Raw genomic sequence first — 26,822 nt, forward strand, 5'->3', positions numbered from 1 at the left:
TGGAGTCAGACGGTGGACTTGGAGGAATTGGAGACATTCGCCAACGCCAGACACAACTGACCGCTGTTCTGACTAAAGTAAAAACAGAATCAACTCTCCACTATATAACTCACATACATATACATGCATATTTAAAGCATAAAAATACGAACACACACACACACACACACACACACACACACACGGAGATAATGGGGAAAACAATCATTTAGTTTATATTTTGCTGTAATTTCAAATCCTTAAAAAGCAGTCACAAGATTGATGAAGGAAAAACTGGAGCAACTTATTCAACGCACTGCGACGTAAAGAAAGTGTAAAATATTGACGTGTATCGTATATTAATTATCTACATAAAAACAAGCGATAAGCTAAAAAGAACAATTCCTCAAATGAATGAATATTCAGATTTATGCTCTGCAATAGTTATGTGGTGCAAAATAACAGGTGTGAAATTAACATACAGGTGAACAGACTGCGAACTGAGCCTATAGCAAAAAACATGTGAAGACGCAGGCTTTGTTTGCAACAAAAAGGACTGAATGTTGCAGGTACTGATGATCTCTGCAAAGAGTTGAAGAATCAAGACAAAGACAAATAATAGCATTTCTACTGCGCAGGTAAAATACCTACGAGAGCCCAGAACCAGAAGATGCTATCAATTATGGAATTAGCGGTTCAATGTAACATTTTAATTGAAGAATTACAGATTTACGTAATTCACATGTAACTAGGATGTCATTATAGAATAAACAATAAAACACACTGATTTCTGAATTGGATTTTTAAGCACCTATAACATTAATTAAAGGAAAATGTTGGCACACCCTGCCACTGATTCATCGAGTCTCTTTAACTCTTCTGGGTCCCTCCAATTATCATCTCTTTATGATGCAATCTCTCACAGGTCCTCAAAAGGCTTAACTGAGGTGGTCCTAACACCTTTTTTTCTAATTTACAGCCTGTACAGTGACCCTTGGATAGGGAGCACTGCCATCTTTGAAGAGACCTCCCTCACCAGAATAGAAATGTTACATTTAGGAGATAGTTTCTTTCATTTTAAGGCCACAAATGAAGTCAAATCACCCTAGCAAAACACAGCATACCAGATCTAGGTCAGGTTTTTCCCTTTATTTTGCCTCTTATATGAACATAGCTATAAAAAACCCACAGTTAATTTCCACCCCATTTATCGAGTCAGTAAGATTTTACTGAAATAAACTCATAGTATACTATAAAATGACAACTGTTAATTATTTGCTCTCCAACTGCTCAAAACGGTGACACTCGTGATGATTCACTCTGGTGGAGGAATTCCAGTAGATACACGGTTATTTATGATAGACTGCATCAATCAGACTATATTAATATTCAACAGTTTGATACGCAAGACTACAAAGATGATTTCTGCTTATGTGCGAGTGCGATGTTTATGTGTGCGACAGAGAGACGGTGAGCGAGCGGCCTCGTGTAGGCCCGTCTAACTGGTAACTGCCAACAATTGATGAGCGCGATACAGAGAAAATAATGTGACATATTGAACATTTGCAGCGCTGCGTATCGGTGATGTCGCACACAATAAACATCTGAATTGTTCCGTGTGGCAGACCACGCAGAGTGTCACACGATTTCCTGTCACACGCACCTCAATGTGTTTTAGCACATTTTTATTAAACCTCTGGGTGATGCAAGTCAATCACTCTGCTCCCACATTTTTCCTTGCGGCACCCCTCCCTTCATCTTGCTGTCCGACTCCGTGAAGCAAGCACATCCAACACAGAGGCGGCCTGATGCAGCCTCACTGCTTCTTTACTCTGCACCCAGCCTTATTTATTTATATATATATATATACACATACATGTACATACACATACACGTACATACACATACATGTACATACACATACATGTACATACACATACATGTACATACACATACATGTACATACACGTACATACACATACATGTACATACACATACATACACATACATGTACATACACATACATATATATAGATATCCGTCCATCTATCTGTCCAGAGCATTCTCATCTCTGCTCCGATCCTTTTTTTTCTCCCGTTCCCATCTCTCCCTCCTCCTTCCTCTTTTCCCTCCCACCCTTTTTTTCCTGTAACTAAACTGGCTGTGTCTCTCTCCATCTGCTGGTTCTTCCTTCAGCGGCCCTGCACCTGTTCACACCTCCTCTCCTGTTGGCCACCTCTTCTCTCTTCTCCCCTCTCTCTCTCTCCCCCCCCCCTTTATCTCTCTCTTTTTCTCTTTCTCTCTCCCTCACTCCCTCTCTCTCCGCTCGGTGCGATGCTGCCAGGCCCATTCCTGGCTCAGTTAGCCTCTCTGTCATTCAATCCATCTGTCGGCAAGTCAACTTTGTTTACAGCGGGCGGCCCAAGCCTCTTTTCTTCTTCAAGGAACACTAAAGCCCCCCCGCCGACACCAAGGTCAGTGGTTAGCAAATCGTGCCCGAAAAGCAGAAAGCTGCAACTGTTAAAAGTAGCGCAAAAAAAAATAAATAAAAAATTTATATACCCCCTCGCCTCCCAAACCGTAACACACATATGCAAAAGTATGCACAAAAAAAAGTGTGCAATTTCGCTCATCTGAAAAGCTGTTTAATCTCCCATGCATATGAATAAATGTATGCATATACACACAGACGGCTACAAATAGACACGACCCTGCAGAAACAAACATTTGCTGTTACAGCACACATTCCCTCAGAGAAAAAACCCAGCTCTAGATTGAAGCAATTAGTGGCTGATTGGCCTCTGTCATCATCTATCTGCTCACAAAACAGAGCGAGAGAAGTTTAAAAATCTTAATTGGCACAGATGACTGATGGTCTTAACACAAGAAAAGCGGCCTGGCAGCGCAGGCATCTGTGATTTTTAAAAATAAACACACAGCATACGTACAATATGCTCTCATATTGACCCAATCCAGAAACCAAAGACCTAACGTCAGTGTCAAATCTGTGCCCCGCAGAAATAGTTGTGGGTAGCATATGTGGCAGTGCTCGAGGTCAAATCTATTTTAGCAGAAAAGGTAAACGACTGCTTAAAATTAATTATTTCAACCAGGCTACCTCTCATTAGGCATCTTTTAAAGTGTATGTCTAATACCTGTTGTGTGAATTTTATGGGACAAATATAATAAGAAAAGGTTCTGGTTAATTACCCAAATAAACAGAAAGAAATCTGTGATTACAACTGTCTTACTGTTAAATGCTTAACTTACATGCAATGCAACAAAAAAAAGAGAGAGAGAAAAGAGAGAGGAAAGAGTGAGACAGGTACTTATACTATAAGTCCAAATCTTGTGTACTACAGCAAATTTATCTCTGCTGGCGTGAGCACCGTCTACCTGTGACGGAATTCACTTCTTACTGGAGACATGCATGATGTTATTTAAAACACCCACCAGCCTTCACAGTGGGTCGTGTGCTTGGAGGTAACAGGCTCAAAGGACTATGCACCACCTTTCTCTCCTTATGCACCCAAATCATCGTCAGTGAATTCAATCATCTCCTTACTTTCATACCTCGTGTCTCTGACAACGTCTCTCCTCTCCCCTGGGCTTTATAATCAGATGTGTCTTTACCAAGTAGCAACCACTAGAGTTGCCAGAAACTGCAGTTCCCCTGGTGGCCACTTGAGGCTGCCTAAGAAAGTCGAACAAATTCCCAGAGCCCCCTCTTCTTAAAATACTTTACAGTTATTTTTTTTTTCCTTTTTGAATTATTCAGAACGACTTTACAAGTTTAAATTTTCATACATTTTGCATCTGGAGTGGTTGCATTGATTAACTGTCCCGGCACAGGGAGCTGTAGCCGGGCAGGATTTGCTAGGCTTCACCTCTGCTAACTGGTATCACTGATTGCTGCTGATGCAATCCTTAATGCAATTATCTGACAAATAATACAGCTTGCTGTGTACAGACTATCCAAGAAGTTGTGCTTTGGTGAGTGAAAATTATTAGTACCTTATCATTAGTCATTACGTACTTAGTACTAATTAGCAGATGTTTGTCGGTACATTGCACCTGTTCAGTTTATTAATACAGCTTGCAAAACAAGCTTCCAATTTGTCCAGATATGGTTTTATGGTAAAAAAAAAAAAATAAATAAAATAAAATAAAACTAATTAAATAAATAATGTGCTGCCAAAGACAGCAAATCTTGAGGCTTCAGAATACAGAAATCAGAAAACTATGCGTGATGTCACAGTCTATGGTCTCAATTAGATCACTTTGTTTGTCAGGATCAGGTCAAGGCGTCTTTAACCTGGCTCGCACGACATTTTGTTTGGAACGAGCAGCACATCAACATACACTGCAGGGAAATTATATTAATTCACTTGAAATGTAGCTGCAAGTGCCAATGAAGAGGCCTAGCAGTTACAGAGTTGTCACCATGGAGAGTTGATTGGATCATGTTAAAAGTATGGCTGTAAGTACCAATAGCAAAAAGCTTTTTCACTCATTAAAATGGCCAAAGTGGTCAAATAATGCAATTTTTTATATTACCTCAGGAAGGGGAGAAATCGTCCTTCTTCATGTTTTTTCTGCTAGTTCTGCTGCTGGTGTCATGTATAGACACCAAAGTGGACAGCACTCCTTCATGGGCTTCTCCTATTAGTGCTTATAGCCACACTGATCACATTTCTTATTTTGTTTTGGGGTTTTATCAGCTTTGCCTGATTTGATCTCTCAGATCTAGCTTGCAGGAGTAGATCCTTCTGTCTTCTCCCAGTATATAATTATTATTACTTTCCTATGCCGTCTGAACTCTTTGACACTCTCCCCTTTCAGTATTTGTCCTGCTGTATCTTCCATCTCCACTTAGCTGCTACCTTGCTCCAATCTTATCTTTCATCCTTCTGTTCCTTACTGCTCTTTGTGATCAACTCCCAGTACAATCTGCTGAGGGCAGCACTGGCCCACTACCTATGTGGCACCGGTTGGCACTGCTGTGTCCACCCAGGGTAACAGAGAGAAGCTGATGGAACGAAGGCAAAAGAAGGGGAAAAAAACTGAACAAAAAGCAGCTATGCAGGAAAAAAAGAGGATGAAACGACAAAAGGATAGATCAATCAGGTAAAAGAGAATGAGAGAGGTAAAAGAGAAATGGGGGGGGGGGGGGGGGCAGAGAGAGGTTCTGTCATGTTGGATGAAAGCTGGGCCTACTGGGTAGTGGGCACTGGGTAGCGCCACTGATCCTGCCACCCTCACAGCAGGGGTGTGCAAAGGCACAAAAGTTGAACAGATGACACGGTCACACGAAAACAACACACACTTTTAAACACAGATTTCAAAATCGACCTGCACTGGATCTTCAGCACAATCCTCTAAAACGTATAGAGCTACTGGTAAACCCTTCTCACCATACCTATTTAGAAAGATATGCAAAAGATGAGTACAGAATGAGGTGAAGGGTGGATGGTGGATGGATGGCAGGGGGCTGGTACTCCCTTTCGTTTTGTCCTCTAGCAGTAGTGTGTGTATGTAGGCCAGTGTCCCAGGGCACACTTGGCTGGGGTGGCAACAGTTGTAGCCGACAGATTTGCCTCCATCTTGCCTGAGGTCTCACAGTCAGCGATCTGTCTTTTCTATCCATTCTCAGCCTCGCCGGATGGATAGATTACAGTCCTGCTTAACAATCTTCATACTTACAGTAATGAGTGTGAATATTCTCTGGTAAATTTATAGCATCTACATTTTAACTGCGAAAGACATAAATAAGCTCCTGAGTTAAGAGTGAGAAGGACAGTATACCATGGCTGCACATTATCAGTTATCAGCCATAACATATAACATGTTTATATATAATACTTAGGTTGTGAATACTAGTGAGAAATGTGTGCACTGGCTGAGAACCTAACAAGAATGAGTTCTCTCTGTATTGCAATTCTGTAATGCTCAAACTACTGTGTTTCCCCACATAAACTATCCACACTTGCACCTAACTGGAAAACTGTTTTAAACCTACATGCATGATGAAAATAATAGTATTTAATCGTATAAAATCACTGCAGAATACAATCGCAGCACATGAAACACATGTTTAAGAGATCAGGGAGTACCTGGTAAGGCCAAAGCCATAAAGTCATATGTACTAATGCAGTAGTAATGCTGTTCTAATAACCATCTTAGATCTATTACCTGATAGTCAGATGCCTCAAGTCTGGTAAATTTCCTTTAATGTTATCCACACTCAGGTAGAATAAAGGGAAAAGACTCATAAGCAGAGCATAAGAACCACCAATATAGAAGGAAGATACATTTATTAAGATCACGGGTGAAAACGAAATATGTTAGTGACTTTATGCATGATTTCAAAAGGCATTCAGACACTGACCTACTTCACGAAGTCAATAAACATCAACATAACAGACATGTTCCTGCTCAAGGGGTCACATTTTTATACGTATAGTGCCAATTCCATTAAAACTGTACAAAAATGGTTTCAGTATAAATTTGCTAGTATTTTAATAACTGTTTCATGGCAAATTAACATAACCTTTGAACAGTTAACCAAAGAAATACAGCAGTGACAGGAAGATCAAAGGAGACAGTTAAAAAAGCTAAAACGAAGACACAAACAAGTAGGTCTCAACAGATTGAGCGAGAGAGGCAGGAAGAGTGCAAGAGAGAGAGGCGAGGAGGCACGATGGCAGAGAGGGCACTCCGACAGCGAGGAGAGAAGAACACGGCAAGGTCTCGTCACCGGGCCAACGGGCCCACCACTGTCAACATCATGGCACTCTGTGGTACACACACAAACACACACACGCACACACGGCTGGCCGACGGCCCTCCCAGCTGCCCTATCCGTAACTGTCTGATTAGTTGTGCTAAGCAGCCCCTCCCCTGCCAACCATGGTGCCATCTGCTACCCAACAACATGGCCGCCGACCAGACAAGCACACACACACACACACAAACACACACACACAGAAACACACAGCGAGTCTCATACCTGGCACTGCACTGCTGCTGTCACACAGAGACACACACATCAAACTTCACAGACACAGGTGTAGCCCAAAGGTATCAACACATAACATTCACACACAGAGGTGCACGCACGCTCGTCTAATTGCACGCTCGCAAACAAGTCAATACAGTTCACGAAACAAGAATACTCCAAGCATGTGCGCACACACAAGAATACATGCAAACAGTTGCCTTAGAGGCAGAGTGCATTCATGTTCGTGGTGACAGTGGTTAGACACTCTTAATGCCAGGTAGAAAGAGTGATGCTGTGCTCAAGTGGTGTGTGTGTGTGTGTGTGTGTGTGTGTGCTCGCTGGCAGCGCTTGAAGGTTCATTATGGCCCCCGCCTCTCCTGAGCGACTGCAGCCCGCGTGGCGCCCCGGCCCTTTTATTCCGGGCCGTGATTGGACAAGGGCCTCCCGCCGAGTTGGTTTGCAGCAGTTTTGTCGCGCCCAGATTTCACTCGCTGCTCAAAGCGAGCCTCTGGCGGGACGCGGCATCTGCTGCCTCACCTTCCTCATTTACACTTCTCCGCCCTCGCACACACACACACACAGTTCTGTTCACCGCCTTTCCAGACCTTGCTATCACGATGTACAACAGAGGGGAGAAAAAAATAGAACGACGTAGAGGTACAGAGGGAACGCAGCAGCGTGACGTGTTTAATAGAGTTTGGGGAACTTCATGTATAAGAGTCACAGCGGTTGGTCCAGAGTTTTGTCTGCCTAACCCTCTCGCTCTGTGTCTCTTTGCACCCATCTTCTGATTTCAGGGTCACAGAAAGGAGACTGTGGCCTTAAAATACACAATGTATGCTTCTCTCCTTGCCTGGCCTATATGGTTGCTTTTGTATTTCCCACACTACCAATTTGGTGCATTCCATCATTTCACAAGTGCCTTAAATGTCTCACATTTTTGCATCTCTAATACATCATCTCTTATGCCCTAACCAGACCTGGTCTAGTACCAAATATATATAAGTTTTCTGCAGAAAGCAATGCAGTGATGGCATGCATAACATAGCTACAAGAAACACAAGAAAGACTTCAATAAACAACTACACAATCAGAAAATATTAATCAGCCCTTTCACTTTTCTTTCTATTTGTGAAAATATAAAGTGATGCCAAAAGGCAGGAAAGATGTTAGTTCATGCAGTACAAAGTCTACCAAATCTTTTCTATTTACTGCAACTATTTGTTGGTTAAAGCAAGAATACATGGCAGATCAACAATGGTGTCTTCACCTCGCTGTTGGATATGCTCTGAATACATCAGTGAATATGCACCTCTGTATAGCCCCCACTAATGGAAGTGTTTTTCCAAGGCCTCTTAATAAGATTATTTCCAAACCTAAGGCTTTGTGTAAAGTGCCAACAGAAGCTTCAGCCTCATGGCTTACATAGTTAGGTTCATAAATATCTGGACTAGAGATGGCACGATACCACTTTTTTTATGTCCGATACCGATACCGATATCATAAATTTGGATATCGGCCGATACCGATATGAATCTGATATAGTGTGTTTTTTGATCAATAAAACTGTTTTTGTAATATCTTGCTGCATTTTGTATAAGTTCATACTCAAGTTTAAAAACAAACTAACACTAAAGCTATTCTGTTATACTTGTATGCAAAAAAATACAGTGCACCCAAAATATTTCATAGTTCAGCAATACTGATCAATCTAATAAACGTAAACCTACTCCATCCTCCCTATTCTGGTATTTTAAAGAGTAAGCAACCTAACTAATAAGGTTGCAAACTCACAGAAAAACTAGCTTACTAGGGTGTATTAGACTTAATAGTTACTATATACAGTAATGAACTTCTATGCATTTTACATCAGATTAAAACTTTGGGTGTAAGATGCAGATAATTGTTTATTAAAAGCTAGATATTTTAAATGAGAATAAGAAAGAAAAGTATGTCTTTGTGCCCCCTTTTCCCTGTTCATGCCCTATGGCCCCCCTGGCTAAACTTTGCTAGATCCGCCCCTGCACAGTTACCAGCCGTCAGCTGCGTAGAAAAGGATTCTGGTGTAGAAAGTAATATTAAATAAATTCTAACAACAGATTATCAAGCTGTTGTTCAGCCGCTGGTTTCCTCTTTCTGGCGCGAAGTGGGCGATAAACAAACAAGAGAGATGGACTCGCGACAGAAAAGCCGATCAGCTGATCATTAATCAGTTTCATGATTTAAGTAGCAGCAGGAGAGGGAGGGGGAGAGAAGAGGCAGTCGCTCCATATATCGGGTGTTAAGCATAAAGCTGGAATGCTTTACAAACATTCAGAGATGAACTTACACACTTGCTTTACTTCTCTCTGGGATAACTTCCTCGGAGATAAAATGCCGGTTTGGTAGCAAGGCTCCAAATGCTCAACCAGACAGCTGACAGGTCTTGCAATGTTATAGGAATTTGTTTTATTTATGTATTAATCACATTATTTTATTGTACAATGCCTTGGTGCCACTGGATTTAAACATGTTCCACACTCATTCATTAAGACAAATGGTGGAGGGGTAGTAAGGAAGTTGGGGGAAGCAGACCACTCCACAAGAAGAGTCTTTTGTCTCTTCCAGAACTCTGGGAGGTAGCAAGGGAGTGTGAACCTTAATGTGTGAAACAGCTGTGCACTGCCTTTTGATATTTAACTGAGAGCCATGCTAGGCTCAGGGAGACTCTGCTGACTGTCTCCCCGTGGTCATGCAGGCTCTCCACCAACTTGGTTTTCTGTTCTTTGTGTGTTTGGATTAAAGAATGTTAGCTACCGCTCACCGCTCGTCTGCAGGCTTTATTTAATGGAAAACTTCCACAACACACGCCACAGCCGCTCTATCGTGTGACGCATACTGCTCCGACGTGCTACAGTTAAGAGCCGAGTTATGCCATGTCGCAAGTTTTGTGAGCTGCTTTTGTGATATTTAATGGATCGGATTAAATTTTTTATTTCTCTCCGATATCCAATCCAGTAATTTAGGTCAGTATCGGACCGATACCGATACGTAATATCGGATCGGTCCATCTCTAATCAGAACAGAGACAACCTTTTTCCTAATTTTGGTTCTGTACATTACCACAAATTTTTTTAAATGAAACAACTCAGATGCAGTTGACTTTCAGCTTTGATTCAGTGGGTTGAACACAAAGACCTTTACTGCAGCAGCTTTCAGTTGCTGTTTGTTTGTGGGCCTAAGTTTAGTCTTCAGCAAATGAAATGCATGCTCAGTTGGGTTAAGACCAGGGCCCTGTGCTTCGTACGTCGCTTACTACATCCAAGATCAAATGAAACATCCAAGACCAAATCATCGCGCTAACTCTGAGCTCGCTATTCCGGTTCCCCGAACACACCTGTTGTTGACGATTACTATAGCTGGATGAAGTAATGTGAGATCACTGGGTGGCCCAACAGGGGCTACGCATCGATAGTAGAAACATTGATCGGCAACCCTTTGATTGGTCGGCGAAAATGTCGAAGGAGCGCGCTCGGTATTTTTCGGCAGCAGAGCAAGAACTCTTGAGTGAGGGATTTCAGGAGTTTCAGAGTTTAATTAAAACGCAAGGGAACACTGCAAAGGCTGCAAAAGCAAGGAGAGAGGGCTGGCAGAAAGTTGCTGACAAATCAAACTCGTAAGTAATTCAATAATAACAATAATAATGGAGTGGATTTATATAGCGCTTTTCAAGGCACCCAAAGCGCTTTACAATGCCACTATTCATTCACTCTCACATTCACACACTGGTGGAGGCAGCTACGGTTGTAGCCACAGCTGCCCTGGGGCAGACTGACAGAAGCCAGGCTGCCATATTGCGCCATCGGCCCCTCTGGCCAACACCAGTAGGCGGTAGGGTAGATTTATCATATCACACCATATTATCCAATATTATATTACATTATATTATATTATAATATGTTATATTATATCCCCTTTCACATTAGAGCCACAACAGGACCCACTAGAACATGGGAACAAGTAAAAGTGAAATATAAGAATATTCTACAGAATGGTAATATTTATCACTTATATTGCTTGTCGTCTCTTGGAAAGAGACCCTGGAATAATCTGTTTGTTTGTTCATAACAGCAACCAAGAAAAGGGCAGAGCAAAAAAAAAGACAGGTGGTGGTCCTGCACCCCCTCGTCAACAAGTTGGTTAAGTGAATAATACCCTCACGGGAAAATCGATATCTCTCTATGAGCACACTGTCGCGCTGAGCTAAAGGATCCTGTCTGTCCCGCAATATACGCTGAATTCTGAGGACTCTCCTTATCAATCTTGCACCTTCCGCAATGGGTTGCTCGCGTAAACGGACAGGATATGACTGCGACAGACTTCCCAAATCCACCTTCGCTTTTATAGCCGTGGTCTCTCATCTTGATTACACGAAGTAATTTACAATTACTACTCTGAAATATGAATTACATCTGTAATAATCACATACATGTAATAGAATGTTAATAGTACATTTCCCTTTTTTAGGGAATGACCTGTATGTATCTGTGTGACATCAATAAAAGGATCAAGTGCTGCATTATCTTTAGTTACATTGATGTTATTTATTTATGGTGAAACAGTGGTGGAATATCGCTGTTGCTTTCGTATGAATGACGCGAACATACCTGCGTGGCCGCGATCTAATCCTGTTTACATAAAGTAAACCTGCTCCCCAGCAGGTTTACGCTTACGGCTCTGTTGCTATGACAGCAAGTCCCGGATGGGCTTCGGGGAACCGAACGATCCAGGATCACGCGAAATCGTCAACAATCTAATCCAGCTAACTCACTTAGCGCGGTACGAAGAACAGGCCCCAGGTGACTGACTTGGCCATTCAAGAATAATCCACTTACTTGCCTTAATAAACTCCTGGATTGCTTTGGCTGTATGTTTTGGGTCATCATCCATCTGTATTATGAAACGTCATCCAACCAATTTGACTGCATTTACCTGGATTTGAGCAGACAGTATGTCTCTGAACACCTCCGAATTCACTCAGCTGCTTCTGTGCTGTGTCACAGCATCAATAAACACTAGTGTCCCAGTGCCACTGGCAGCCATGCACACCAAACCCATTGCACTGCCTCCGCCGTGTGTTACAGATGATGTGGTATGCTTTCGATCATGAGCTGTTCCACACCTTCTCCATAGTTTTTTCTTGTCATTATTCTGGTAGAGGTTGATCTGAAAACTGTGTTCAGTTATATTAGATGTTTTTCCAATCTAGCTTTTTTATTACGAAGACTTATGAGTGGCTTGCACCTTGCAGTGAATCCTCTGTATTTACTTTCATGCAGTCTTCTCTTTATGGTAGACTTTAATACGCCTACTTCCTGGAGAGTGTTGTTCACTTGGCTGGTTGTTCTTGGTTGTTCTCTTCACCATAGAAATGATTCTGCGATCATCCACCACTGTTGTCATCCATGGACGCCCAGGTCTTTTTGTTTTCACCAGTGCTTTCTTTCTTTCTCAGGATGTACTAAACCAGCGGTCCCCAACCTTTTTTGCGCCACGGGACAGGGACACCGAGTTAATGATAAAAACGATAACAAAATAACACTGAAAACCGATAAAAACCCTGAAAACCATACATTTCACATCTTCGCCTCAACTCTCGCGGCCCGGTACCAAACGACTCACGGACTGGTACCGGTCCAAGGCCCGTGGGTTGGGGACCGCTGTACCAAACTGTAGATTCTGCCACTCCTAATATTGTAGGAATTTCTCTGATGTGTTTTTTTTCCTGTTTTCCCAGTTTAAGAATGGCTTGTTCACCTGCATGGGAAGCTTCTTTGACCGCACGTTGTCTGTTCACAGCAAACTCTTCCACATGCAAGCACCACACTTGAAATCAACTCCAGGCTTTTTATCTGCTCAATTTAAAATGACATAATCAACGAATTGCCCACACGTGCCCATGAAACAACAGAGTCAATTGTCCTATTACTTTTGTTCTCTTTAAAACGAAGGTGGCACAGGTTAAGAGGCTGAAACTCCTAAACCCTCCATCCAATTTGAATGTGGACACCCTCAAATGAAAGCTTAGAGTCTACACATTATATCCATGTACATTATATAACTATAATTGTAATATGTTTTATCAAACAAATAAAACCAAACTAAACTGTGTCCCAATATATATGGACCTAACTGTACAAAACTTAGCTCTCAATTCCACCTGCATGCTTATCCCTTGACTTGTGGGATAAGCGTCATTTTATCATCATTTTGAAGAGGGATGTTTTAACCCAAACCAATATTTCTAGCTAATCCTAATCTAATACTTTTTAAGGGCCTAAACCTCACAAGCAAATGAAGGAGCAAGTTTAAGAGAATGGTAAAAATGGTAAATGGCCTGTATTTATATAGCGCTTTACTAGTCCCTAAAGACCCCAAAGCGCTTTACATATCCAGTCATCCACCCATTCACACAGACATTCACACACTGAAGAGAAGACAAGACATAGCGCCAAGCACAAAGGTCCTAATGGAAGGCAAACTGTGGCCTCCTGGGTCATAAACATTTGACTCTTTCAAATAGGACTGTTAGCATGCAATACTGCTGCAGTGGGTGCACTTAGCACAACTGCCAAAGAACAGATCAGGACACGCTGATCCAAACCCAAAAGACCTTCCCCATCTCACAGCCCGCTCTGCATTATCCAGTATCAACCTTTGGAAACTGTGACCCCAAATGCATAAAGATGAACATTTGCTGATAGGATTTTTAACCAGATATTCACAGATAATCATCACTGCAGATTTTCTCATAAGAGGTTTATTCAGCCTCCTCGGCAAATTTGCTGCCAGGACAATTTCAACTGAAGACTCGTTCTTCAGGTGTTTGTCACATACAGGCACAGATTATATGGACCAGCATGTTCAGATATTTCCTGGCTGAAGACTCCACACAGAAGTTTTAGGTGGAAAAACTGAGCGCAAGTAAACTTATTCACAGAAGCAGTTTGAAGCTCCAGGTCCATCTACATCTCTAAGCAAGCACCCTAATGAACATGGATGCTTGATTTCATGGGGATAACAAAACCGGTGGAAGATCTGGAGCCTCAGACATTCATCTCGGCTCAAACACAATGCAGGCCCACAGGTCTCAACTAACCATGGATACACTAACGCATGCAAACACACATCTCAGTCCTATCTGGCATGTGTTGAAAGAGAAGTTATGCTGGGCAGTTTTCACTATGGCCTTTGGGATGTGTGATCACAACACGGGGAGAGATGAGGCCGGATGGAGACATGGAAAGAAGAAAAGAAAGAAAGTGAAGAAAGGCGGGAGCAAACAAACAAAACAAACTTAGTAAAGCCCTCTGCTGGGTTGGGGCCGGGACTGGAGAGTGTGTGTGCGCATGTGAGGCGATGTGAACAGAGTGGCGGGGATTAGGACAGATCCTGGGCTGTCCAACTCACAGCTGGCTGATGATCCAATCCTGGAGCACAGCGCAGCGCACCAGCCGCCATGGGACCCCCGGATGCGTGCTTGCATCTGTGTGTGAGCGCGTGTGTTTGCGTCTTTGTGTACAGGCATGTGGGTTAGACTGATGTGAATATCGGCGTGCACGTTTGCAAAGATGCCGTTGTACAAACAAATATGTGTGTGAGTGTGTGTGTCCATATTATATGTATGTGTTTATCAGGAAGGAAGGTAGGGCTATCAGAAATCAAACAGAAGCTGTCTGCGCTTCATGTCCCCCCTGTTTGAAGGCGAGCTGTGATCATTTGCGCCACGAGAGGTGGACCGAATGAAAGAGAGGAGCGAGCAAGTTGCAAAGAGAAAAATCAAAGAGCTGCCTTCGAAGGCTGGCCATATAAATGCCTTCCAGCCTTGCTACCGTGAATCTCACCCTCTCCTCTTACTCTCCAACAACACACACACACACCAACAAAAATACAGCCCAGTAAAGCTACAAAGACTCTTGGATGGCTCTGTAGCGAACAACAGCAGAGGGCATGACTATGAATGAAATACATGTAGCTCTGCATAACCCCTGAAGGCCCACAGATGGACAGAAAGAGAATGACACAGAGCTAGTGAAAGAGCAGAGAGACACAATCGCTTGAGGTTTATTTGTTTCATTTCGAAATGGCAAAAGAAAAAAGCGATGAGGACATGACAAGTAAAAAGGGGGGGGGGGGGGGGGAGAAAAAAACAAACATAATGCAGTGCTGAGGAGGGACAAAGGCTTTGACCAAACTTCAACAGGTGTGTACGATGCATGTATGCTACCATCTTTGCATGGATACATTTTTGTGCAGAGCCATTGCACCGCTAAGACTTGGTTTTTACCATCACAAATTTGATGAATCTTTAAGATGTGAGTGAAATATACCATTCTCTAAAGCAGTTAAATCAACAGAGATCCCATATCCATGTATGGATGTTAAGACTTTGCACACTTCTAAGAAAACTGCTTTTTGGAAACAGGCCTGCTGGACAGCTTTCTGTGTCCTCGGCAGACTTTTTCCTTCAGAGCTCAGAGTAATGATTAACCAAATATCAAAAGTAATGAGTTGAAACTGCTTTAAAGTGCATCTCAGACGGACAAACCTTTAGTCTGTACAGTCAAACGGTGTTCAACATTTACTGTAACAGCACAACAACTCGTGGTGGATTGATACCTCTGTGTTAGGAAACTGTAACTGCAGAAACATCTGAAAAACTACCATTTAAACTACGCCTTAACCTGACATGCACCTCCGTGGAACTATAACTAGACGTCACATCGACCCAGCCTGCAGCTATTGTGATTGGCCTATTAGGTGTGTTCCTCCTGTGTGTGTTTCTAGCTATTTTTCACTGCAGTTTCTGAATGAATCAGAGAAAGAATAAGAATTATCATCTAAACATGAGAAATTACAATCATAGCCTTAATATTAGTACTTACAGATGTGGTCAAATTCTTGAGGGGAGACTGCCAAACTATTGGGAGTGGGAATGTACAAAAAAGGGGGAAAATCTCCCAGGATTTTTGGGTAGCACTGCATTTAAAACACTGAGCCACAACCACAAGATAATAAACACATTGCAGAAGGCCACTTGCATTGGTTACATTGTAGAATCAACAAAGATTTACAGCAGAAGTGGAAATCAACTGTCAGCCAGCTGCTATAAAAAGCAACTTTCAGCTGCTGCCTTATTCACGGGAGAGTCGTCATAGCAGGTAGCTCCACAGGTTTCATTGTGTCTCCTTTCAGCGTCAAACCAGGAATCTTTCAGCTGTCAGAAAAATGTGCAAACCACCGCACTATTATGGAACCATCCAAGCTTAAAACCAGGGGCGGTTATGGGTATTAATCATTTTTATACTCTTATACTCTTTTGCCTTTAAATGTGACTAAAGGTGTTACTGTGTGCAAAGACTTAAGACTTCTTCTCATCTAAAAAAAAGAAGCAGCCATATTAAATCTCTATCAGAAGTGGTTTTCACTGCTAATGACCAAAATTGAATCTGAATGGCTACATGCTTAGCCAAGTCAACAGCTGTCAAACATCTAGTATGCAACTGAGGACAGATAAAACTATAAACTCTCTCATGCACATACAGGCGCACACATGGCAGTAAAATGGTTTCGTCCAGTAGCTCCTCTAGTACAGGTCAAAGTCATCATGTAGCCACATTAATATGCATGTCATTCTCCACAGCTGGCTGCAAAATGCACACACGTGTGCACGCACGCACACACGCTCATTACATCATCTTTTTAAAAAAAACAAAAAACACACAGCAGCCAGTCATGAAACCAGTGTGTAAATGCTGGCCAGCTGACAGACAAACACACTTAAACACAGATCAGAGCCAGAAGCAGCAGTGGACACACACACTTAAACCAGACACACATATACACACTTAGATTGCACAAACTTGCATCCCGCAGCCTCCAGCACCACGGGACACCGCCACCACATCTGTGCCCATCTCAAACACCTCGGCTTTGGGCAGCGGGGGTGAGAGAGTGCCCTGAGCGGCTGGCATTGGCTGGCGTGGCCTTGGCGGTGAATGGTGTGGAAGGAAAAAGCAGCCAGAGGAGGGACAGAGGGAAGAAAAAGACAAGACCGTAGTAAGAAAGGAAAGAAAGAATAACGTCAAAGGGAGGACGGCGATAGGATAACGTTACAGGGGAGATTAGTTTCAATTAAAGAGGAGACAGAAAGGCCAGATAAGGACAAAAGAGCAGGTGGAAGTAAATATGAATCTATGCCCAAATAGGTGGGATGAAATCATAAAGAATATCAGAGGTCTTGATATAGAGATGCTGGAAAAAGCAGGACAGAATGGTGCAAAAATAGATAGAAAGATAATGGAGGGGTGCCGGTAGTGCCCGTTGTGAGGACGGGTGCAGGGCACTGGCAGGTGGCACTGAGGCCAGGCTGTCCAGTGACCATCAGCCGCACTGTTGTGTGTGTGTGTGTGTGTGCGCCAGGGACAGAAGAAAGGCTCAGGCGCCATTTTGGCTCTGTTGGAGCTGTTGCTGGGTTGGGCACTGGCCTGGTGGCACAGAGTGGGCAGTGTGTGTGTGTGTGTTGTGTTGCATTATGTTGTGGCATGCTTAACAGGATTAGAGGTGACCTAGTGAGGTCCAGTTGGTATCGGGACCATGGCACAGCGGCGCGCATGTGTGTTTATGTGTGTGTGGTTTGTATAATAGGATTAGCTGTTACCTGGTGCGGTACAGTTGGTGTGCTGATCTGAACTGGACTGGACTGGGCTGAGCTGGGCAGGAGCTGGACAGAGGGGAGCACTGTGTGTGTGTGAGTGTGGTGGCATGTATAATAGGATTAGGTACTACCTGGTGAGGTGCAGTTGGCGCTGGGCATTTGCCAGCTGTTCTGCTAGGCTCAGGGCTTCGGCCTGCCATTGGCTCCCATCCTTTTGGACCGCCTCCAGATGCTGCCGACAGCCAACCAGCTCTGAGCTCAGCCTTTCCACTTCCTGTCCCGCAGAGATGGAAGAAGAGAGGAGGTGAGGAAATCTTTCACAACAACCCACCCTGTGCCCTCAGATGAACAAAACATTAAAGCCTGGTTACAATAACATGTAAAAACTGAGCAGGACAAAAAAAGGACGTCAGGTTTGATCTTCTGAACCTCAAAATGGAAACACAGAATATCCTGCATTCATTATTTAAATTTAAAGGGACAGTTCACCCCAAAATCAATCAGAACCTTTAATGCCATTTAGTCATATAGATTGTTTTGGTGCGTCTTGTCCAGTTTTTGAGGTGTGTAGCAATGTCTGACTTCTTTATGGCATTTGCCTTGTGGTGCTCAAAGCACACGAAATACACTTAAAAGACATAAAAAAACAATCTCTATCACTTAATATCACTAAAGGCTGAAGGAAAAGTATGCAAATTTGATTTTGGTGTGAACTGTTCCTTTAACAGTTTGGATAATTGATGCTTGTGCAAATAACTTGAGAATAATTTGGAAAATTTGAGTTTTAATACTCATTTTGCTTGCTATGCTTCATTGCAGACCCTCAAAAAAAGAAAAATAAAGACTATTTATGAAACAATCAACTCTACAAAATACTGGGTCTGTAGCCGACTTAAACAAATATCAAATAAATCCTAACTAATCAATACATCGGCACATACCTGTGCTGCCTTTTCCATCCGTCTGCTGGTCTTGGCGTTGAGCTCTCTGAGCTCTCGTTCAGCCTCCTGTTTCTTCAGCGCGGCCTGGCTGAGCTGATATCTCAGATCCACACATACCTATAGATGAATAGTCCTCATTAAACAAAGGCGGTCTTTTAATTAACAAGTATGTCACATTCAATGCTTCATCATTTATTGATTTTCTTTTTATTATCCTATCATGTCCTTACTTTGAAAATCACCCATCTAAATCATCAGACTGTCTCGTTCCCAGGCTCAATGTTTTTACACTCGTGTATTTGACTAGTTTCACATTTCATCATCCCTAAAAGCACCTACTAATTCAGTCTTTCACCAAAAATATAAAAGCACTGTGATGTTTAATCTCGAATCCTCCCCTAGAAGGATTAAGAAACAAACACAAATAAGACGCATTTGAAAAGTTTTGAGAATCTCTTTGAATTATTAGAAAGATTTGAATCTGGCTGTTTGTTGTAAACTAAGTTTTATTTTTTCAAGATTTGTAAAATGATATGAGGGTTGAATTTTGTGTGAACCCACACACTTTGTTTGTCTTTTTCTGAAGTCTTTTTCAGCCTGTGGGTTGCCATGTGTCGATTGAGAGGAGCAGATTGCTGTTCGCTTTTTCTTTCGATTCACTTGGTTTATTTTTGTTTTTGTTTGTGTTCTTGAATTGTTCAAAATAAATACAAATATTAATGAAAGAAAAATATGCTCTTGCATTTACGTGTTCAAAAACTGAATATAAAGTTGGAATAGATTATCTTTTGCTGCCATCCAGTGGATTTAGAAATTAAATGCAAGCATGTGGGTCCTTAAAATTAATAGTTCTACTTTTTTAAACAACAACAAAAGAGCTTTTTGCTTTTTCAATCCCACACTTCTAAAGACAAACGCTGGCTCATGCTTATTTGAAATGCTCATCATGCCATCAATAAGAAATAAGAAGACATACTGACACAAAGTTTTCTTGCGCAAACAGCATCCGATACCTTTGTGTTTTCTTGTTCCTGGCTGGTAAGTGTGCGGAGAGTGTCCTCCAGCTGACTGGTCAGTGAACTCTTGTCTCTGAGAGCTCTGTCTAGCTGTCCTTCCAACTCAGCGACACGCTGGGAAAGGCCAGACACCTGACAGACAAACACAGTACACCATTTCAGTGGCCATTTCACTGCAGCGTCACTCAGAATTCAAGTAAAATGTCCTGCAAATACAAACATTTTTTTTAGGGTATCATTACCGTACAAAACATACCAGACATAAACTCTAAGTACAAGAAATATACAATAGCTACTGCAAAAGCAAACAGCAATGATTCAATTTCCTACTTTTTACTACTTAATGTTTCATTAAAAGAGTATTTTTTTAAATTTGTCTGTTAATATAGTTATTTACAGTATTTTACAGGCAAATGAACAGACTCATTCTTCTGTAATCCACTTCTTCTGTGAATTTCCCAATTCTGCGACTAATAATCATGTACATGAAAAGTAAGACTAACTATATTCGTCAGCTCCTCTTTTTGTTTGCGGGCCTCTGCTCGGCCCTCCTCTCTGGCCTCAGCCAGTCTCTGCTGCAAACCGTGTGCGTCTCGGTCGAGCTGTTCTCTCTGTCGAGCCAGCTCCCTGGACAACTGCTCGCACTGCACCTCCACCTGCATGTGTACAAAAACAGAAGGGTTAACAGAGTAATAACCAGCTGTAAAGAAAACAAAAAATGATGTTGTGAGTCAACACCGAGGTTGAAGAACATATGAAAGCTGAATATGTCCTTAATTTCAAGGCAATGTTTGAGCACCCTCTAGTGGACGTATATGATAGTGGTATTCCCATAAGCTTGTACTGTATATGTATACAGTGTGTGTAGCTTATAAATAGGTAAATCTGAGCATTAACAAATGCAATGCATTCTAAATATTAACTGTATTAAGCAAAGATGGCGGTCAGCTGGAAAGTTGTGTGTGAGGATGTTTCTCTGACCCTAGCTTTCTGCAGGTTTGCTTCCTCCGCCATCTCCACAGCCTGTTTGACCTGGAGACAGGCTGACCACTCCCTCTGTTGTGTCTCTTGCTGACTGGCCCTCACAGCACGCAGAGCCACCAGTAACTCATCACGCTCTCTGAGAAAAATCAGACAAAAAGGAATTAAAAGCAGAATCTGGATGGTACACTTTAAGTCTAAACTAATGCTATGGTTTACGCAGTCAGTATGCTGCTGCTAACGTCTGATTGATTCTGCAGGAAGCATTTGTTACCACTGACTTTGTGAGCCTGTCAATAGCCTGGACATGCAGGTTTGTGTGAGTCCCAGCCAACACAGCTTCGTGCTGTGCACACTTCAGGCACAATCCTGCCACACGAGGAGCTCCATCAGCCTTCAGTGCATCTGCGGCCTGCTTCTCCCTGTGTCTCAGGCGAAGCTTCACCTCCTCGCACTCCTTCTGACTGACTGACAGATCCTTTCTGAAAATATCAGAGAAGGAAAAGTGTTCTAAAAAGAATTAAAGATAACTGATTTTTACAGACATAAGGTACATTTGCTAGGGTTAAAAATGACTAAGGTTTTGAAACGGAGGGGATCAGAGATGGGCTTGGTATAAAAATGTAGGTAAGCTATGACTTATTTTGACCAGCCTACAAGAAATGGACTTTTTACATTTTTCTCCAGTGAATTACCAGAAGACAGATAAAAAAAAATTCAGGTCAGAATGTTTCTGTGACACCGCGTCATTGACAGCAAATAATAGTTTGGTTATTGAAACTATATGTTGATGCTCAAAGTTGGTTATTGAAAAACTCATGCTGAACAAAAACGTTTTGTGTTTTGCACTGTGACACTGAGTGGGTGTCCACTTGATCTGGTTGCAGTTTTAAATAGAGCATAAATGTCTTTCTCAGCCCTGAACATTTTATGTTGAGCTCAAAAAAAACCAAGAAGACAATAACTTGAAAAAATGAGCATTTTGTTTTTAACCAACTCCTCTGCACTTTTAACTTGGAAAATATTTAGTACAAAATAAACATTTTTTCCAGGGTATCATTAAAATACTAAAGTGACTAAACAAAAAACAATCTGCAGACTCTGAGGGCGTCAGTGGGAGGAACTGACCTTTTCTTCAAGGAATGACCCAGATGAGTTTCTGCTCGTTTGATGCCGCAAAGAACTAACCTGAGAGAGATGACCTGGGCCTCCAAGCTTTCCATCTGGGCCTGGTAGATCACCTTCAGTTTTTCCTGATGAGCACAAACATCTGAATCTAACTGGATGAAATTAGATTTATTGCAACAGCTTCCTATATAAATGTACTAAAAAACAGAATTCATGTTTCTACTGTTAAAGTTTTATTGGAGGAAATTAGCAAAAAGACCAATCTTAAAATACAATCTGGGACCATTGTGCATTATTGTGACGCATAAAATCTGATGAACACTGAGGTAAAAGAGAACCGAACGGCAACCAGTAGAGACTCATCTTTCCTACCAGCTCATTTTTCCATGTGTTGTGTTCTTCTTTCTGTAGCACACTGTGGTCTCGAATGGAGGCTACGTGGCTGTTGTCGATGACTTCATTCATCTGAGGAAAAAAATTGGAACGGGTGACCAAATCTTTAATTTGAAAGATGCTTTTATGATGCTTAAATTCAGCCTGTTGAACTATAAAAACTTTGCTACGTTAACTTTATATTCTAGTGTCTCTCTACTGAAAGTGTCCAGAGAAAAATGACTAATGCAACAGTCACAATATAATAAGAAAACAGCGTTTGGAGACCATAGCATGACTACGATTAATGCAAGCCTCAAGCCTCAGTCGCTGTTGTCAAAGCTGGAGTGTCAAAGCTGCAAAGAAATGACCGTCCTATTTTTATTTAAGTGTGACTGAGCCATAAGGTAACCTCAGTCTTTTTTATTCCTCTCATTATTATGTTTGTACTATAGGTGCCTTCATTGTTACATGCATTACCATTTTCACACACACAAAAATCAAACCAATGATTTTCACACACGCACAAATTACCGTGGAGTTTCGGATCGTGTAATCTTTTAGGGATTCATCCACAGCTTCGGCTTTCAGTTCTGAACGTAACTTCTCATTTTCCACCACCACTACTCTGATCCGCTGTTTCATTCCCTGCAGCTCCTCCTGAAGTCACACAAACAGAGAAGCCGATTAACATCCGTTCACATTAGCACACTGGGAATGAAGGACGCGCCCACACACGTACATTTGTGCACACAGACCTTACAGAATTTAACCTCAGCTTCCAGATGTTGGATGTATTCTGACTTGTGAAATACAGGAACCAAATCCTGAAAGGCAGGTAAACTGGACATCCCCTCCTGCCATGCAAAAGGGAAAGAAGAGTAAAAAATAAAAGCCAAAGCACAGAAGAGCCGCAAGTGAAGTCAGTTTTAATTCCATTTTATTTCAGTTTAGCTTTCATTTGTTTTCAAAGCGGCTTTGCACATTTCACTTTTAGCATTTTTTTTAATTTTACTTTTTTATTATTAGAAAGTGAGTCTGTGACAAATTTTAACAAATTTACAAGGCTTCCTGATGCTTGCTAGAATGACAAAAACTAAAACTGAGGGCCTTTCCTGTTTATTTTTAGTTTATTTCACTTAGTTTTCACACCTACTTTTAGTTTTTTCTTTCATTTTAGTGAACTATAAAACCATGGTACATTCAAGTATGGAGAATTGCTCCTAATCTGAGTATCAGTTCTGTAACAGGCCTTCGTCAGATCTAACGCATTTAAATGTTAAACCATGCACAACTGCTCATTCTACCTTGGATGGAGACTGTTTCTTGGAAGGGGAGACAGGTGTGGGAATTTCTCTGCCCTGCTTCAGCAGAAGGCTCTTCAGCTGATTAACTACAAAAGACATAAGAAATAAGTATGTACACAAACACATAAACACTTTATTTAAACTTTGTGTAAAAAGACTGAGAGGGGAAATCTCACGATACCCCACTATAAGGGCTGAGTTTTATCACATAACCGACTTACAACTAATCAGAAACATTTCATCACTCATCCAAGTAACTTCTTCGGTCTCAGCTGACTGCATGTTTCCCAGCCTTATAAGCAGTACAAGTGCATAATTTAGCACCATTGTGGTTCTTTTTAGAGCAAACACCATCCCCACATACACAGCAGCTAGGGAAGCAAAAGAACGTCATATCAAAGAGCTCCTTATTAAAATGTGGTTATCACAGGTTGGTTAGTCAAAGATGGGAAGAATGCTATGAGCGATCCAGGAGAGAAGAAGGACAACTGCTGCCTAAGGAAACAATCTGATCTCTTATGTTTCGGGAGTATCAGAACAGCTGAGATGCATTTTTCTTTTTTCAAAACACCATGTTTCTGTGGTTTGAAACACCAAAAGATGATCCATCAAAAAGTGGTCCACCTCAATGATCGGGTGCCCCAGAACAGACACAGTAATACAGTACATGCAGCTGCCAAGACGACTGCAGTAAATTATACATTATCAGAGAACCCAAACAACCACTGGCAGACGGGACAACACAGAATATTCAGTTTGTCAAGCCAAGACTGCATGTAATTATACCTACAGGGTACTGCCCAATCTTTCAATGTTGAGGAAGTTTGCATCCCAGGCTGGTAGGAAGTAAAAAGAGAGGTGACCATTTTTTTAACACTGGAGGAGGCCTAAGAGTACATCTTTCACAATCTTGCAATGCTTTAGCCACTCCTCACTGATCAGTGGTCATGACAGTTGGCATATTAACAATCACGGGACTGAGCTCATTGCACATTGTTAGTCAGTTGCGCCAATTTCTGTCATTATGCAACTATACTGTTTATAAGGTTGAGAAAGCCTGCAGTCAGCAGAAAAAGTTACTTGGTTGGTGTAAGGTCAGTTTACAAGTGAACAGAATCAACTTTCTATGTATTCAATCAGTCACCTGCTTCACTCTGTGACTTTTGGTTCCATGCACCCTTGTCCTCTTCGGCCATGGTTGTATAATGGTCTTCATCACCACCTCTGACCTCCTCCACCTCATCTCCATCAGGGTCCAGCTGCAGCGGAGCACTGCTCAGATGCTGGATGCTTTGGTTGGCCCGCTCTGAATTCAGCATACACATAGATGCCAGTGTAACATAGTATATCATTTATTTGATGAAATGCACAGACAACCAAAGAAGTCATGTCTATACAGCAAACAAATACACCACCAGTGTTGTGTTCACGAAGGTAAGCAGGTGGCACTTGCACAAAAACTAAGCTGTACAATCTCAATTTCACCTATTTATTTTAGCCAATCAGAAGCCAAATAATGCAAAGCTTTTATTTTGCTTAGGGCAGGCAATGCATCCTAAAATGAAAGCTTTAGAGCAGTGGTGCCAATCATAAGGCCCGGGGTCCAGAATCGGCCCAGCAAAGGCTTCAAACTGGCCCACTAAATGGCTTTGGAAAGGAGAAGGAGAACAGAAATCTTGGACTTTTAATTGTATTTTCACAAGTTTTCATACTGATAAAGACCTCCTCCATGGTCATTCATACTACACCAAAGTAATTAAAATTTAGATTTCTGCAATTTTACACATTTAGTTCTTTGACTTTCAGCCCAAAGAGTCATGCTAACAAATCTCGGGGATTAAATATGTAGTTAAACTTCTGTACACTGGCAGAAAGGGCAGTTTCCCTGGTCCGCTTCACATGAGATCATGTCTCCTTTTTAGCTGCACTTTGAGCGCCTGGATTCAGAATCTGAAGCTTCATTTTATTGTCAGCTTGTGTTTTCTTTTGGTTTAAGATTGCATTGACACTTATGTTCTGTGAAGTGTCCTCATCTGCTGCCCCAGCAGCAACAGGTGGCAGTCATGTGCCTGTCACCTGTACTTTTCCACCAATAATAGTTCTTTTCGGTAACATACCTATAGAGATAATGCTCTATTGGGCTCTGGCGGCATAAATTTAATACACCAAGTCGGTTTCATCTTACTATGTGCTAACTAACCATCCAACGACGCTCTCTTGAGCTGCCCATTCAAACAGGTTAGCAAACGTAGCACGACAAAACATTAACATACGCCTCAGCTCCTTCTGCATGGAGCTTGGGTGCTCTGCTTCATCTTCATCCGAGTCTGTCGGTTTCATGGATGTTTAATCGTCGTTAAATCGCACTGTTAACTAAGGAAACATGCTAGGCTACGTACAACAATCAAAGCAACAACCATCACATCGAGCACGACGTAACGGTCGTCAAATCCCAATGGAGCTGTGCTTAGTTCATTAACCAGTATCGCCCGAGAACAGTTCCCTTTAAGTAGTGAATTTTAGATTTTACGTCACCGCCCCTGCGAGAAATCACATCAGCTTGTACCCTAAAAACAAAACGAGGCAACCATTAGCTTACGGGTCAGGCTTCCGTAAACACACGTAGCTGATGGGAATTGTAGTTGTTTTTTGTAGTCATGATACAAATGCGAGCGCTTAAAGACGAAACGTTTTTTGTTTTTTGTTTTTTTAATTCCCTAAACCCAGTTGTGAGATTACAGAAATGTTTTAATCGACGCCAGTAGGCAACACTTAATGTTAAACTACCTTCCTTGGTATTTATAAACACCAAATACTCCATATTTTAAAGTAGTATACCTTTATTTCTTATTGTCCATTCATGTATTTTCTCAGTAATTATAGGGAGTTTTGTTTTAAATGGTTTGGTATCTTTATAGCACTTTCTTACTAGAAGCCTCATTCACACACATATTCATATAAGTTCCTTTTTTTCTACACCTAAGGACTTTTAACACAACATTGGCACACTCGCAATTTAGTGGATGCACTAGGGGTAACTTAGGGTTCACTATCTTGCCCAGGATACTGAATATGTAGACTGGAGGCTGAGACTCAAACCAGTTTACACATATGATATTCCAGTTGACAGACGACCGACTCTGTCTCCTGAACGACAACTGCCTCAGTTATGCAAACATTTTAGAGCTGTCTATCAGTGCAAAAATCCCTTATTGCTCTTTTAGAAAGAAATATAAACGTGACTAAGTATATGTTGTGATGTTAAGACAACTCCCTTGTTAGATGTCATAAAATAAAACGTTTAATCATCTCTGTGGGGGAAATTACTGCTGCAGTGGAGACTATGATGTAGATGAAAATATAAACAACCAAAATAGTTAAATGCAGTTTATTTTGTTCAGC

The 26,822-nt window shown here is 41.7% G+C and overlaps 1 protein-coding gene across 2 annotated transcripts in view; it reads right to left on the minus strand.

Moving 5' to 3' along the window:
• Positions 1–26,361, minus strand: part of sdccag8 (SHH signaling and ciliogenesis regulator sdccag8) — a 52,704-nt gene extending 26,343 nt beyond the window's left edge. Inside the window, exons 1-13 of one of the 2 annotated variants that reach the window (XM_026190099.2) lie at positions 25,694–26,361; positions 24,565–24,726; positions 23,421–23,506; positions 22,872–22,970; positions 22,648–22,773; positions 22,114–22,206; positions 21,802–21,866; positions 20,895–21,095; positions 20,614–20,752; positions 20,136–20,288; positions 19,630–19,764; positions 18,617–18,733; positions 17,807–17,949 (exon numbers count right to left, since the gene is read on the minus strand). In XM_026190099.2, the coding sequence (XP_026045884.2) occupies positions 17,807–17,949; positions 18,617–18,733; positions 19,630–19,764; positions 20,136–20,288; positions 20,614–20,752; positions 20,895–21,095; positions 21,802–21,866; positions 22,114–22,206; positions 22,648–22,773; positions 22,872–22,970; positions 23,421–23,506; positions 24,565–24,726; positions 25,694–25,760 (1,586 nt within the window). In that variant the 5' untranslated portion in view covers positions 25,761–26,361. Of the gene's footprint in view, positions 1–17,806; positions 17,950–18,616; positions 18,734–19,629; positions 19,765–20,135; positions 20,289–20,613; positions 20,753–20,894; positions 21,096–21,801; positions 21,867–22,113; positions 22,207–22,647; positions 22,774–22,871; positions 22,971–23,420; positions 23,507–24,564; positions 24,727–25,620 lie in introns of both variants that reach the window. The other variant, XM_080287710.1, reaches the window with a different exon arrangement.
• Between the last annotated feature and the right edge of the window lie 461 nt (positions 26,362–26,822).

The sequence above is a fragment of the Astatotilapia calliptera genome, chromosome 13, assembly GCF_964374335.1.
Source record: "Astatotilapia calliptera chromosome 13, fAstCal68.1, whole genome shotgun sequence".
Lineage (NCBI taxonomy): Eukaryota > Metazoa > Chordata > Actinopteri > Cichliformes > Cichlidae > Astatotilapia > Astatotilapia calliptera.